The sequence below is a fragment of the Ambystoma mexicanum genome, chromosome 4q (genome assembly GCF_040938575.1).
Source record: "Ambystoma mexicanum isolate Mex_15411 chromosome 4q, UKY_AmexF1_1, whole genome shotgun sequence".
Classification (NCBI taxonomy): Eukaryota; Metazoa; Chordata; class Amphibia; order Caudata; family Ambystomatidae; genus Ambystoma; species Ambystoma mexicanum.
The window spans coordinates 756,690,187-756,706,868 of record NC_090928.1 but is presented as its reverse complement, the minus strand read 5'-3'; the positions used below and the strand labels follow the sequence as shown (position 1 = coordinate 756,706,868).

General features: G+C 43.4%; 1 protein-coding gene across 1 annotated transcript in view; it reads right to left on the bottom strand.

The window, feature by feature from the left end:
• The window catches only part of NDUFAF5 (NADH:ubiquinone oxidoreductase complex assembly factor 5), a 534,186-nt gene that overhangs the window by 443,180 nt on the left and 74,324 nt on the right, over positions 1–16,682 (bottom strand). Inside the window, exon 2 of the mRNA XM_069608340.1 lies at positions 7,570–7,610. Within this exon, the coding sequence (XP_069464441.1) occupies positions 7,570–7,610 (41 nt within the window). The remainder of the gene's footprint in view (positions 1–7,569; positions 7,611–16,682) is intronic.

Genomic DNA, 16,682 nt, shown 5'->3' with positions numbered 1-16,682 from the left:
GGCACTGCCCATTCCAACCGAGGCAACCCTTGAGAAACGATGGCTCTGAAGCAACACCCTCACAAATGAATTTGGGGGTGAAAGTCTCCTGTCAGCTGTACCCATGATTACTTTGGATAATGACTTGGAAACGAGCCAGATTGTGGCGAATCCACCTAAGACAACGGCGGCTCAAAAATCTTTATTGACAACAAAACGCCATCAGACAACTTCATCACTCTGCCCTAAATTAGGTGGCGAAGAAAAAAATGGGACAAACACCGAGGTGCGGAGTGGATATATCAGCCCAGTGGGGAGTTCCGCCCCCCGAGGACGCCTGGCAGGCGGATGATGAGGGCGACGGTAAGAGCAAAAGGCAAAACCAAATGGCCGTCACGGAAGAGGAGCGAATGATCGATCAAATAGAGCTACAGACCCCCACCCGTTCCACCGTATTGACGAGTGGTCTCTTGCCTGAGGCGGTCGGAGGACGGCCTCGGCAGGAACCTCAACGGCGGGGGTCGGAAAATGTGTCTCTCGCTTCAGAAGACTCCCGGCTACTCCAACCTCAAAACCCCCTAACTGTGGAAAACGGGGTGGAAACAAAAACTGGATATGCCGAGAATCAGGTACCTCCACAAATAAATGCCCAAACGACTGCACTGATTCACAGGAGTGCCAAACCACAGAGTGTAAATCAAATACTACTTTCTCCATCAAACCGGCCTTTAAGATTTGCATCTAGCGTCTCTTTGGCCTCGGACCAAGAAGATTTATCTATAATTTACGATCTTAGGACCTCGGATGAGGAAGCGTTTGAAGCTTGTTTGTCAAAAAAAGAAAGACCCCTGGACCAACCTCCAGCGCCCACACGGATGGTGAATCAGACCCAGAAACCTGAAGACTTGGCAAATGTGACCACCTCTAAAGATAAAAACCCAATCTTGGCAATGGCTTCCCTAAAGGCTCAGGGAATTTGTAATCAAGCTGAAAACGAGCCCGCCGTCTCTGCAATAATGGAGCCAAACACAAAAGGACTGACAAAAATAAAGTCAACTCCAAATAAAATATACACGCAAAAACAAAGAAAATTGGGACCTAAAAATCAGGGGAGTGCAAAGTGTCTTTCAACTCCCCTAATATCGTCCTCCCTTAAAGAATACTTTCTGAACCAACATAAAAGGAAGCTGGATCATGATTCGGAACTTTCTGACGCAGAGATCCTGGAGGCGGTACAAGACCCCTTGCCTGTAAGCAAAGCCAGAAAGACCAATCAAAGTTTCACAAGGCCGGACCCAAAACCAAAGGCACTAGGCCAAAAGGAAAAAAATGTTGAAAAAACGACAAGCACAACAGCCCAGGACCCTTGTGCGGAGCTACCCGCTTAACTACCAGCTCCTTCAAGCCGTCATAGCGGCAGTGAGAGGCCTCTTAGGTTAGAGGCAAAGGAAACATTAGCGGCTCCCTGGACTCAGGGGGCAGCTAGTCTTCCTCTGCCAAATACTCCATTAGAAGCACAGTGTTCTCCGAAACAGGCAGCAGAACAAATGGAAAAAAGACACGTATGGACTAAAGCCCACATTCCAGAACCCCCAGAAGGCCGCAAAGCAGAAGAAGAACTTCGTACACAAGATTTATTACTGCCCACAGACAGAAGAAGTATGGACAGAGTCTTTGTACATACTAGTGACAATGGCTTTCACACGCCGGTCTCTAGTTGAAGACTTAGTGAAATATCAGCGCTGGCTCAAAAGGACTCCCCCAGCAAAAAAATAGATCTGCTGCAAATAATGTCATCATTTACAATCGCCTTAAATCCCTTCCCTAAACTCTACAAGTCCATCAATGAAACTCTCAAAGATAACACCTCTATGTCATCGGCAATGCCCGCTAAATTGACCTTCATTGAAGGCTTTATAACAGCCCTGGACAGAAAAAGCACATTATCACAGGTGACTATGGAGAAAAAAATTGCCAAATTAGAAGCCCAACTTATGGAAAAGCACAACTCCGCTCAAATACCATTACCTTCAATCGCTATTGGCTCACAGACTGGTGAAGGGCCTATCCATAAGGATTTGGCATCCATTTTTGGAATTAAACCATCAGGGAACCCATATGAAATATCTGAATCGAGGACCAAAAAAGAGCGAACAGAGCAGGTGTTGCGAAAAACTAATCCAACTCAAACTCAGCAAGCAAAAAACGCACTGATACTTGATCCAAACAAAACTGAAGAAAAGTCAACCCATCCACTGCTGGTTTTAGGTTCCGGAACAAAAGGAAAGAAGCATGAAGAGACCAAAGTAAAAAAAAAAACGAACGCTCTCAAATTACTCCATCTGCTAAACCATTTCAACAGTTTGTGCCTACATCTCCAAAAACGATTGAGGAATTTCAAGAAAATAGCGATCTAAGGAACCTGTCCCAGCACCACAACAATTTAGAAGATTCCCAAATCATGACAATATCACCCCAACCAGAAGCCAAATCAGCTCTAGCAGCTGTAGCAAAAACGTCTTTATCGAATGACCTTGAAGAAGTGGAGGATGACAAAGAAGCTCCCATACAAAGACACCGGAGAACCGAGGCTGTTGAGAACCAAACGGAACCCATAACTAATTACAAAACAAGCCTTAGAGATCAAAGACAAAAAAAGGCGATGACCCCAGAAAAACAAACTGAACAACGTGAGATCGCCCGAAGGCACACAAAGCACGTTGAAAACTCATGGGCGTTAAAAGGATCAAAGGAACTTGATGAAAAACTCGCAGGAACTACAGTCTATAAAATTGAACAAACGTCATCTAAAGAAGGGTACATGGTCCTAAACAGAAAAATGGTTCTCAAAACCATAGCCAAAATTAAGAATTTACAACATCTGACGACAAATGATGTCAAGTTGGTGGAACCTTATCATCGGGACCACAGAGCAAAAGCATTCATTCATATCAAAAACAAAGCCCTTGCAGAGGTCACCTCAGAAATTTCCAAAGATTTACATAAATTAGTATTTGACTTGTTCTCAGTTTCCAAACAGGCAAGAAAGCAACCAGAAAAGGAAATTCGGAAGAGGGCTTCTCCGGCAAGGGCCCATTATATCTCAAGAACTGAAGCATTGTATAATCAAAATCGCAGGCAAGACTCCTCGAGGAGCAAAATTATTCAGCATCAGTTACCGAGCAATGGCCACGAACACATCGATCGGAGAAAAGAAGACAACAGGTGTGAATCATCATCAAAATGGGAAAACATTGGTCGGACCCCGCATCACCAAAACAACTACAAAACCATGCGGACCCCAACAAACAGAAACAACCCTATTGACAAATGGGAAGACTCCACGAAAAATCAAACGTGTCAGCAAAAGCGAAAAGTCTCAGAGGGGCCATGGAAGTGGTTGGCGGACACTTTTGGTCGATTCCTTAAGAAATAGCAACGAACAAGAAGTCCTTTAGAGCTTCCGACGTCTACAGAGAAATTGACCCTCAAATCGGCCAATAAAGAACTGGTTATGGCATCGTGGAACACTAGAGGCTTCAACCATTTGACTCGCCCGAGCGACATAAACTTAGGGAGTTTCGATATCCTGTGTTTACAAGAAACCTGGCTAACAGACCCTCCGACATTAGATGGATTCACAATTGAAATTTCTCCAGTTTACAGATCACTATTAGGAAGACCATCTTTGGGCTTTCTAACGGCTATTCGCACAGGCTCAGGGATTACGCCGAAAACTAAAATCGTGGAAGCATATGGTATGCTCGGAACCCTGACCTCATGGCAGCGCTTTGACCCTGGGCAGGTTTCATGGATCACTTCAGACCTTGTGATAATAAACCTATACTGGAACCCGGAGAGAACTTCATCCAAAAAATTCTGCAGTACAGTGGCTCAAGCAATCGACACCATCACTGCAGACTTCGACAATGATAATATCATAGTTTGCAGTGACCTAAATGCTAAATGCAAAACTTCTGCAATATCTGAAAAACCACTGTCGACTTACTCTCTGGCAGACAAAAGAGGTTCTGCATGGTCAAAGTTGATGAAATCAAGAAATCTTTTCAATGCAGCCACGTTAAAAGACTACGAACCCCAGATTCCTACGTGGGAAAGAGACAAATCCTCTGCTACCTTGGACTATATCTTTGTAACTGAGGGTCTGATTCCCTTTGTTTCATCTTTCAAAGTCGTGAAAACTCTGGAAAGCAATCACAATCTGCTACAATTAGCTTGGGGAGCACATGTACCGGAAAGGCCCATATACGCTTCAGAAGTAGAGCCAAACAAGCAACAATCTCGACTGCGCCTTACGGCTGAGAACATCAGAGCTATAAAGGCCAGGCTGAGTACGGATCCTCAGTTCAGAACTAGCACAGCTGCTAAAATACTAGATTACATACCCCTACTGTCGCCCCACAGGGTGGCCTTCTCAGGAACAAGGGGTAAGAAACTCGCACATAATCATACCTTTGACCGGTTGGTGGTGACCAAGAGACGTGAAGTAAGAAATCTGAAAAACTTTGCAAGAAGGCACCAAACAGCAGAGGCATGGTCCGAGTACCAAAAGGGTGCAATCCACTATAAATCGTGGATAAAACATCACGCGGCAAGCTTGTATCAGAAGGACGCAGAAGCCATGCAGCAGTCCCTCGCCTCAAAAACTACAAGAGACTTTTGGAATTGATTAAAAACTACCAACGGGCAAAGAGCACCCTCTATCGCAAATGCAGTCCCGGAACAAAGCTGGACGTCGTACTTCAGCGCCCTTTTTCAGCCACCACCTACATCCGCAGAGAGGAAAATCCAAAAGTCAGATGATCATTGGATCCCGCTGACCGACGTGGAAGATATCTTGAGAGTAATAACACAACTAAAAACCTCAAGAGCTCCGGGACCTGATGGCCTGTCCAACATTGACATCAAAAAACATCCGGAAGATTGGGCCGCAGTCATAAGGGAAATCTTTATCTATTGCCACAAAACCAAACAGATCCCGGCATCCTGGACGGAGGCGGTACTGGTCCCAATTTTTAAAAAAGGATCTAGGGAAAATCCATCCAACTATAGACCTATTACTCTGTTGGACGTTTTGGGAAAAATATTTGCGACTTTGCTACTCACGCACTTTCAGAAGTGGGCAAGATTCTCCCCTGCAACTGACGTTTTCCAGACAGGTTTACAGAAGGGCACAGGGACAACGATGAACATCTTTATTCTAAACATCATCAAATCAAGGGTGAAATCAGGTGCCCCTAATGTTCATTTGGCCCTGGTCGACTTATCAAAGGCTTTTGATATGGTGGATCGCGAGAAACTCTGGGAAAAACTGAGAACCTGGAACTGCCCGACCCCTATATTGGATCCAATTATGGCCTTACACACTCAAACTTCCATGCGAGTTCGTCTGAGCCAGCAAGGCCACCTGTCAAACAAAATTCTCACCAACCGTGGGGTTAAGCAAGCTTGCCCCCTGGCCCCGGCTCTGTTCATTGCTTTATAGGCGACTTCCAGTACACCGAAGAAAAAATACGCTAATTTCCGCCAAAAGTGGGATTGTCAAAAGTACCCAGGCTATGGTACGCGGACGACCTGATCCTGATGGACCAGACAAAAATAGGTCTACAGCGACAATTATCAAATCTCTCTGCCTATATGAAAGAAAATAACTTAGAAATCAACACTCAGAAAACAAAAATTTTGCTCTTTACCAAATCGATAGTCGACCGAAAAACCCCATCGGCCTGGTTCCTGGAAAACAACAAGTTGGAAGTGGTCAATGAATATAAATATCTTGGGGTGTGGATAGACAATTCCCTGAGAGAAAACACCACTACGGAGGCTTTGTGGGATAAAACAAGAAATCTGACCGCCCAACTAAAAGCTGTTGATAGAAAATTTGGAAAGTTCTCATGGACACCAGCTTTGAATTTTTATAAGTAAAAAATAGTCCCTGCTCTAGCTTATGGAATGTGCGCAAATCTAAACCTTCCGGAAGAACTATGGCAAAAATTGGAAGGCTTTGTGTGGAAGACGGTATTGGGCCTCCCTAAGTCAGCCCCCATGGCGGCGATCCGACGGGACCTTGGTCTCACGTCTCTTGCCTCAACAGTGGAGCAAGGGGCACTTCAACTCTTCAGAAGAATTGTCTCGCCAAACGCCCTCCCCATCTTTCAGGTGGTAGCAGAGGAAATCCAAAGAGGAGGATGTAAACCTCTAATTGTTTGGGTCAAGAAAAGGAAAGACAAACTGGAAGAGATAGCCTGCACGGAAGAGCTTCTAATCTCAAATCCTGGCAGAGTGAAGGAAAAAAATAGTACAGCAAGACTGGATCTTGACAAATGAAAAAATTCTGTCTTATAAACTATTGAAAGATCTTCCACCTGGACACAATAAACCAAAACCCCCACTGAAATATTGCAAGAAATTCCCTGAAAAAGCTCTGAGAAAAATGTTCATGCGAGCACGATTAAACACCCTACACACAAGGGAAATTTTGTCTATTAGATCAAAATCTACAATAGCCTCATGTCGATTATGTGAGAACCCTGCCCAATTTGAAACGGTGAGGCATCTTCTGACGTCCTGTTCTGCGCTGTCTTCGGAAAGAGAGGCATACTTGGCACCGCTACTATCCCATCCATCCCATCCACCGTAAGTTAAGAGATAGGCTGGTGTCGGCTTATTTCTGGCGACTCTGCTAGATGGTCGAAGGCTGCAGCTAAACTTTTGGACATTGCTTTAAAAAAAGCAAACCTGGGAAATCTCAAATGTCAAATGGTCACAGATCAGTCTGATGACGATAGCGGAGAAACTGACTTTTGACCAAAAAAAAAAAAAAAAAGGAAGAAACAGAGCGGTGTCCCAAGTAGCCTCATCAGAACTTTTCAGCAATAACTTTTTCAGTAAGAACGCAAAATATCTTTTGTACATTTTTTTTATTGATTAAATGCAAATAAAAAAATTAAAATAAATAACCATTTTACATTTACTTTTACCTTCTTACTGCAACATTTTATCTTGGCGACTTTAGCTGGATACTGAATAAAGTAATTAAAATTAGAACATGTAGTGACAACAGTGTACCTCACCTGCTTGTTTGATGTACCGTTGCCCTTTCTTAGTTAATGTTACATCTAATGATTTTACTAGCAAGCTGTCATGTTTGTAAAAACAAATGCTGTTCAATTCACGCAAGTGCCGAGTGATGCTGTCATCCTAGGAAGTCTTTGTAACATGAAACCTTACAACCTCACCATAGCATTTGTGGCAAATGTAATAAGATGTAACACAGCTTGTGGTGCTTGTATTTCATTGCAATTTCAAATGCCTGCGAAGGACAAGGGCATGGTAAAAGGAGTTCAAACTCATTATGAATAGAGCGGCTAATGGCACAAGAGGGACTGGTCAAAAGAGTAAAAAATAAAGACCTGGTCAAAGAAAAATCAGGTTGGTCCTATGGATCATCAAATTATTTACTGTTCTTCTGTGTTACCTTTTTTATCATTTAAACATTTTTCTTTTGTACAACTGAAATATGATTGCATCATGTAAAGAAAAAGGTTATACAATAATTAAGTGACTTACCGGGAAACATCAAAAATACGATCAGCTATTCGGCCACCAACCTAGAGAATAGAATAAAATGTAAGGGACCATGCTACTTGTTAACTGGGAAACCAAACAACCATATTCTAGAGAGAGTAGGCAGGAAACTTGACAAATATGCAGAGATTAAAAAACTGAGAAAAAAGTCAGTACATCATGTCCAGAGGGAGTTATTAATCAGTGGTCATGTCGTGCAGAGACACTCAAAGGAGCACATTTCTAATGAGCCGTAAAGGAAATCATGTGTTTTAAAAGCCTTCTACAAGGCTTTTACACATTAGATTTCTGTTACGGCTCATTTGCAAGTATTTGTATGCGAAATGTAACTTACGTTTCTACTACCTCCCTTCTTCTCTGCCATACAAAATACCCCAGCATTTGTGCAGGCATGGATTTTCTTCCCAGCGCAAATGCTGGGTATTCCTATGGAGTCTGCAGGCTGTTTGCACCAGAAAAAAACAGGCAGACTCCAATGGAATCCATTGTAAATGCTGGCTGTCATACATAAATGGCAGAATTTGGCGGCAGGGAACGGTGTACGTAAAGAAACGCACTTAATGGCTCATCAGTTCCCTCTAAGCTGTGCGCATGTGCCCTTGTCCAGCTTCCTTCTAGGTACCCACTCAGAAGAATTTTAGCAGTGCACAGACAATTCCAACCTACTCAAAAAGATTTAATAAGGCACAAGCAGGTACCTAATATTTGCTTTCTCTCATAATGAAGCTAAATTATAATAACTATTCTTGATATTCCGGTCTAGCTTATTGACATTGCCCTACCATGCAAGCTTGATCTTAAAAACCTAAAAACCCTAAAAATAGAATACACCCACAAGATGTTTAAAAAACAATACAAAGAAATGGCTCCACAAACAGAACATACATCTAAGATATGCCTGCTTACATTAACCAAATCATCTTCCCTCTCCACCCATGACTCCTATACTTGACTCTACCCACAAGTGCAATGTATGACTCGAACTCCACCCCAGGTCACATTCAGATATTACCAGACAACCTTGACTCTACCTACCTTAGCTCTGCAAATGGTTAACAGACTAACATACAAGTCTTGTTTTATGTTTGTTATAATATGAATGATGTTCAAGCACAAGAATGTATGTTACTCATGGTGCCCTTGCAGAAAAATTACCCAAACTATGTACCCCAAGTGTCAGCTCAAATTTTGGATACTGACTGTAAGTAAACAGTCTACTAAGATGTGTAACCTTATCCCATGCATCCTATTCTTTGCACATATGACACACAAGCACTTTGAAGTGCCCCCCTTACAAGTTAACGCATTATAAAACTAAAATAATTTGCCCTCTAAGCATTTTGGCAAATGTCATGCTCAGCATCTCCTACTTTACCATTGCTAACACTACCCTGTAAGTGGAGAGCAACATTGCAATATCATTTACTTGGCTAATTACAGGGATAATTGGTATGGACTCTGTCTGGCATTATTTGTATATAAAATGAGGGCAACAATATTCAGATAACTAGAATGCTTTTCACACAATCTGCAACCTTTCCAAATGTTCAGAGTTTCATGGAGCATAGACCTTAACCAATTGTATGGTAACTCAGGGCTTTACAAACATGGTTTCACTGCGCACTTGTATAATCCTACCCAACAATTGAAAGGTGGGTTATGTTGCAAACAATCTTGTATGCACTATGTAGTAATTGTGCATATGCAGATTCATGACATTTTCTTAAACTGCACATAATATCATCGTGAGGCTTTAAATGGGATTTGCTTGCAAAGTATTGTTGGTATTGTAAGGGTGCAGGAGTAAGGCTCGGACACAAGTGTGGGATTGTTGTTGTTATAAAATGTGTAACCTTAAACTAAGAGGGGGTTCCTTGCCTCCAAGAAAACTAACGAAAACTGTGAATATGTCCAAATACAAATAGCCTGTGCCTGTTGTGTCCAAAAACACTACTTCTGACCCTAACTCTATTAACTAATGACTAACGTGCAAGGACTCCAAAATCCAAAGCAAACTAGTAGTTACAGCTCTTGCTACTTCAAAGTCTCAAGTGTTCAATGAACCAGTAACCAGGGTTTGGCTCCTTTCCCCTGGCATTTAACTGGTTACTCTCAGACCTTCATATGGGTGTGAGTAGCAGAATAGCAAAGTTGCATCACAAAACGTGGATGTATTCTCTTGGCAAACATACACTTCCTTCTGGACAGTCTTGGTTTCTTGTAGGGTCCCAGAGCCCCTTATTTGGATCCTCATATGGGTGCGGGCCCCATACTTGCAATACAGCAACACCACGTCTTGGCTAACTCTCCTGCTAAGGATATGTGTCCCTTTCAAATATTTCAGTACACCTTAGGGTCCCAGACCCTGTTGTGCCTTTCGGAACTGGTTTCTTATATTGGTGTGGCTCCCAGACACGCAATACGTGGTTTCACTCACATGCCAATCCTGTGGTTCTGTTTCTTTTTCTTCAGTTACTTTTTGGGTCCCAGACCCTCTCCTTTCCTGTTTCTCGTGGGGATGTGTGTCCTTGGCTAGCACGTTTCTTTCAGGGTCCCTGATCCTTCTTAAGTGCTTCCCACTCTTTTGCCCGGGCTTCCCCGGAGCTCCAGCTTTTCTCAGTATGCCTGCATACCTTTTCTCTTGGTTTGTGTCTGCCATGGAAAAGGGCTCTCTTGCGAGGCACCAGTAGCTCTCGTGCTTGTCTTCGCTGCTCGTCGCTTAGCTACCTTCGGCATCCTTCTCTGAGCAGCTTCGCTCCTCATTGCAGATCTTCGGTTTGGGGAACGCTCAGGTTTTGCCTTGGGTACTTGCTTGCAGCGTCCCTTCTTCCTGGACTTCCAGCGCAGTACTTCCATCTTCCGTGCGTGGCGTTTCCCCCTTCTTTACTGGACTTGCAAATGCGGTTCTCGTGGCTCCCCGTCAGCTACCAGCAGCTCACGACTTTCCTCCTTGGAGGGTAGCTCTCCATCTCTGTATCACATGACAGGGATTTGATCTCCTGCACTTCCCTGTTGGGTTGCTATCGACCAATCACATTTTTCAGAAGACTAGACGGCTCACTCCGGTTCTCTGAAGTGATCGGTATCCTCTTGCGCATCTTCTTCACAGTACTGCTATAATCCTTATATGGAAAGCCAATAGTGTCCCTTGGTATTCTAGTCAGACTTGAGATATTAGGTTGACTAGAATGTTGTCCCTATCTAAAGATAGGGAAGAACGGTTGGACTTTGGCAAGCAGGGGGTTTGATGTAAAGCAGGATTAAACCACATTCTATGGGATGGGTCGCCTTAACCCGATTAGGGATTCCTCTCCCATGTGATCCTCCACCTGTGTACCACCCCCAGGTGGACTATTGTACTGTGAACGCACCACCATGGTCCCATGGGAAAGGTCTCACCATAGGGGAAAAGGGACCACATCCACAGATTCATCACAGTATTCAAATATTCCAGTTAGTATTTAAGGGCGACAATCCCTCACATTTTACAGAGCCCTGCCAAATAATATTGGAGGCTAGCACAGGAGCCGGGGAGGGGTACAAGTGGAAGGGCTCAGAAGAACACTCCTTTGGGGTGAAGAACAAATCTGCAACTTTCAAAAACCAAATCAAATGGTTTGACAGTACAATACAGTGGAGGAAATGTGTTTGTTTGCTAAAGGATATGAAACTATAGTAATAGTCTATGAAACTGCACCTTCTATTACTTTCTATGCTCAGCTGCTGAGGGCTTTTCAATATAATCATGGGTTTGCAGTTATTGCCTCTAGCCTCCCCATGCATCAACAGTGAATTTCATAAGAGGAGTCCCTAGTTAAAGAACAAGGTACTCAATATGTTGTACCTGTGAGCATTGCTGCTATTGGCATAAAAGGCAAATATATGTGATTTGTTCAACGGGGCACCAGAAGAAAGCTCAGTAAGGCTCTTGTTGATTTTTTTCTAGGCTGTGGGGAGCAAGGGTGAGCAAAACTATAAGCTCTATTATGTGCCATGTAATTTCCCTTCCTATGTCAGGGTTACAAGTAGGGCTCTGATACGATTTAACTCCATACTTGAAATCAAAGGTTTTTTCCGTTAGTAAGAAAGTAATTGGCTTTGTCAGTTTGGATATTTCATGCTTATTAAAATATGTTCTTTCCCCTTAAAATTCCTCTTGAGATCGGGAAGCAATATTATTCAAGTTCCTACCAATGCCATTGCTCTGCTGGTCACTGATTCGAAAAGATATCAGTGGAACTTTGTGGGTAAAAGCAGGGGATAGATTCCTATGTGCTCATGGTTTCCAATTTTGCTTGTTGTGCACATTGCCGTGTTTTAGAAAGTAAAATGGATGGTGTATATGCCTCATAGATGTACGGCTGGTTTTGAGTAAATATTGCCACAACTCACAGAACAACATAATGTGGATAGTAAGTAGAGGCCCAGGAATTCTGATCATCATATCTTGTGGTGCAGTTATTCTAATGCAAAGATCGTCCTTACACAAATTATGAGAGGCATTTTATCCTGGCCCTTGAATTACTCCATTAAAGTGGCACATGAACTCCTATTGGCATGTTTTCTGACATTCCTTTCAGTTGCAATTATTCCATTTGCAAAAATTGCATAATGTCTGAATTTTCTGACAGTCACATCAGTGATTAGTGATATTTGTTTTTTGTAATAAACATGTTTTTTTACGTGGCATTTCAACACTTTCTGTATGGTCTCTGAGCAGTGTTGACTATAATAGCCACAACTAAACCTATTTTCTATCCTGAGCATGCAAAGCTTGTTTTGTGCATACAAGTTTTTCTCTCTGCACAGGAGCACTTTTCGTAGGTACTACCAAAACCACATTCTATGGCATATCTTGATGTCTTGGACTGGTTGATGAGCCCTTCTTATAATCACATATAAAATATTCGTTTTGTTTAGCCTATATGTTTGGAAAAAGAGTTGTAAGATGTTCCTTTTACACTGATTTGTAAAGGCCTGAGGTGGATAGGAAAGGAAAAATGCCTTCCAAACTCTTCGGAGATGGTATCTCACTAACTATGCATGCTCCCAAAGTTGCTTAACTCGGTTATTCAGTTGCGCACATGGCAAATAATGTGCACACGAAGGCTAATCGTTTCCACACTTAGGGAAAACAATTTAGAGGGAACATTGGCCACCTCCAAATTATGTGAGACTGAAAAATGTGCTCAATAGAGGGCTACAATGAATCCCTTTCCCCACTCCTCATCATAGATTTACTATATGAATGTTTGTTGTGAATTATATGCACTCCACTGCCATTTACCAAGTTTCCAGGTGCTCCAGCCGATCCGAAAGAAAGGAGGGTGGGTGAGGTTAGTGGGGAGAGAGGGGGAAAATAGAGAATAACTTTACTGTTTTGTTGATGCATGCAGACCAGAACTACCCTGAGTTCTGTGTTGTGGTCAGTTTCTATGTGTTCTGTGTCAAGAGCATAGAGGCATTTGCGTTCGAAGGGGAGCCAAGTGTGCACATGGTGCTAGAATGCACTTGGTGTGGGTATGTAAATTGGCTGTAAGGGTGTAGTATTGTAATGTTTGATGTCTTTTGTGAAAAGTGTTCAATTGCCATTTGTGAGTAACTTAGTTGGTATGCATATTTTGTATTGGAATATAGAATTTGAGCAGCTTAGTGCAAGGAGTAGAAAGCAACCTTGTTGAGCAGACAGACCCAAGGCCACATATTGGATATCATAACGTGACATAGAAAGGCATGTAAAAAGGCATGAATGGAAGAACGTGTCCAAGCCGTCGAACATGGGGGCGGTATCTTGAACTGGCTGTGCTGAGAGTACACCATTCCAGAAGAGTCAAGCACGAAACAGGGGAATAGACACACCCCAACCATGACGATGTGATGGGCTCAGGAGAGAGGGATAAGAGCTTGTCCTGAACTCCCGGTGACTGATTGGGGTGCGCTCGGCCCACGGCTGAAGGGGAAAGGGAGGGATGGGTCTCTACCAGCACTGATCCCTTTTATATGCTAGGTTGAGATTGGTGCTAAACATTTATCAGACCACTTCCAGGTAACGGCAGGATTACAGATCAACCGCATAGCCAAAGCCGCTAAACCTCCCATGTGACTTAAGGAGGCGATTTTGTGTGATCTGGTCCAATGTCAGGAAATAATCACCATAATTGATGCTTTTAAAAAAAAAAAAAAATCAAACACTGCCCCAAGGATGAGGTGCAGCACAATTTGAGAAACCTTCAAGGCGGCCCTAAGAAGCGAGAATGTTTCTCATGCAGCATATATTAGAGTGAAATAAACACTCAGAACCCAATTAGAGGCTGGGATCAGACACATGGAAAGCATCTACAAATAGACAAAGTATGGCCAGATCAAAATGTAAAGGTTCCCTATCCAAATGCTCAGCTAATTCCCTACTATTAACTAAACAAAAACATATGATGCTAGGGGTAACAAGGCAAAAAAGCTCTTAGCTCAAAATGCCAATTCCTTAAAACTAGAAATGTCATACCGGATCTTTGTGATGAGCAAAACCACCTCTGTTACAGAGAGGAGAAATGCACCATGGCCACTCAATATTTCTTTTTTTCCCCAAAAATATTTTTATCAATATATTCAAAACTCAGCAATAAGGAAACAATGAGGTGCAATGAAGAAATGACATATAACTTACATTTTAAAGCACCATCCCAACTCCCCCTGCTAGCCTCGCCCCTCCATCCCCAGGTTCTCACATGATCAAATCAATGTGTTAAAAGTGGATAGAAACAGATCGTGTCTAATCTCTACTACACTCAAAGTGTTCTAGTTAGGGTTGTCGCCATGTATATCAAACATATAGTTTTTAATTTGTTTATTGTTATTGAACATTTGTATGCCGCCTGTAGACAGATGTTTCCAGGCGCCCTGAGACAAGATGCAGGGGGCGGGGGACAAGGGGAATCATAAGAGTACAACAACAAAGAAACTGTAATATTAGCTTTGTGACAATCCTACCGTGCAAGTTTATGACAAGGTGATAAGTGCAAGGGGGGGATGAGACGTGCAGGAATCGGGTGCCCCTACGGATGGGGGCGGGCAAGTGCTGGTCAGGCCAAGACAACAAGTGCAAGGAGGAAGCGGGAGGGTGGGGAGGAGGAGTGCAGTGGACAGAGAGGACTAAGTTGGGATAGCCCGAGAAAGGGGCAAGTGCTGGCAAAGGATTCTGGGGGGGGACTGATGGAGGGTGGTCTGGCCCCTGTATGACTTTGAAGGGACCAGGCCCCAGTCGCAGCAGCAGATGGAGAGTTTAGCGGGGGAGAGGGAGACAGCTCAATTTTTGCAGGTACTTGTATGCTTTGTAATCGGAGGCCAGGAACGATTCAGCGCTCCCCATTTCTTAGCAAATGCTGCACTGTTTTCAGTAAGATCTGCAACACCTTTGCCATAACCAGTATGTTCCACAGTTGGGCCCACAACAAGTGAATAAGCGGGGCTTCGTTTTTCCTCCAATGCGAGGCGATTACCAAATTAATTGCCATGAGCATCGTTGTAGCTATTCCCCCCACCCCACTTAGTATATACAACATGTACTTTTTCTTGACCATCATGCCCAATGGTACACCTTGCGGAACGAAGGGGACACTTTTCTCAACCACCTGTGAAATATATCACAGAATTTTCACCCAAGAAGGGCTGATCTTTCGGCACTCCCACCATATGTGTAAGAATTACCCTTTCATCCCACACTCCGGCTAGAGCTCACCCGAGACTTCAGTATTGACACTATTTAAGCATTTTAAACAGGGGGAAACAGGGGGTTTTGAATGGGGCCTAAAAGAAAAAAAATATTCGTTTTTTAAATTTGTTATTTATGATGATTCGTTAAAATTTCATTCTCTAACTTTTCATTCGGTACAATCACTATAATAAGGTTTCCTGCGCCTTCCAATAGATCCATTTTATCGACTTCATAAGGATCCAGTATATGTTAGAGGTCAGTCCTTTAGTCGATGTTGAATTAACAATAAACCTTTCAAATTGGGTTAGTTCTCTTATAGCGGCCTTTTTAATTGATGTATGCAATACCCAGTGCCTAATCTGACAATATGATGTCCACATATGACCTTGAATTTATTAGATAGCTATCTGCAGATAGCATTTTTTGTACATGTTGTAATGCATTTATATGGACCCTTCACACCACCTTCTGTTTTATAGTATAATGCATGAGCACCTTTCGTAACTTTTTTAACTCCTGTCTGGTGATTGTGAGAAACCTGAAGGTGTCCAACCTGCTAGTCCCCAGAGATTTGTCATCCAGGTGGGCAGGACATGGCCATCGCTATTGGATCCAGTCCCTGGGGGCGGACCAGTAGGGGAGGATCACCTTGATGGGGGGTCTTCGGGGAGTGGAATTGGGACACTGCCAGGTGAGACGCGGTACACCCTCCCTTCTAACCCCTTTTCCCAATGCCACCCCGAAGCGTACTTAGAAGCTCTACCCCAACCCTTTTCCGACACAAACACTTTCCTACACTGTGAAAGAAAACGGACTAACACCAGAGCCATTTACCTGACATGTCCCAACATAAGGGCCTAGCAGAGTCAGGCAATTGACAATAACTACGCACACCTGACAACCTTTTCCCTTCCCCACAGTGATAAAAGGCGGAGCACGAGAGCACACTTTGAGCAAGGCCGAACGCACAAGGAAACAGCTACACCGGCAGATCAAATGGAGGAGAAAGTTAGTGAGATCTGGAGGGACAACCAAGGGTGAACTGCCCTTGCCCTTTTCAACTCAGACCTGCAAAGTGTCCGAAAGGGAAATCATAAGACCGAGAAGTCCAGCTGGCGCGTGGTGTGACAGGTGTCAACGGAACACAGGGCTCCCCCGTGCTGATAGCCAAAAACGGGAGGAACCGCTTGCCACTGTGGTGCCGTCCTTGACTCACAAGACAAGAAAACTGACATTTCAGCACAGCCGGTGAGTCGAAGTAGATAGTAAAACCGAACTGTGCTGGGCCCAAGGTTGCAGCCGGCAACCAAGATGAACAAAGAACTTGTGTAAATGAACTTTAAAGAAACCCCAGTAAAAGGTTAAGAAGCAGAGTGGGCAGGCA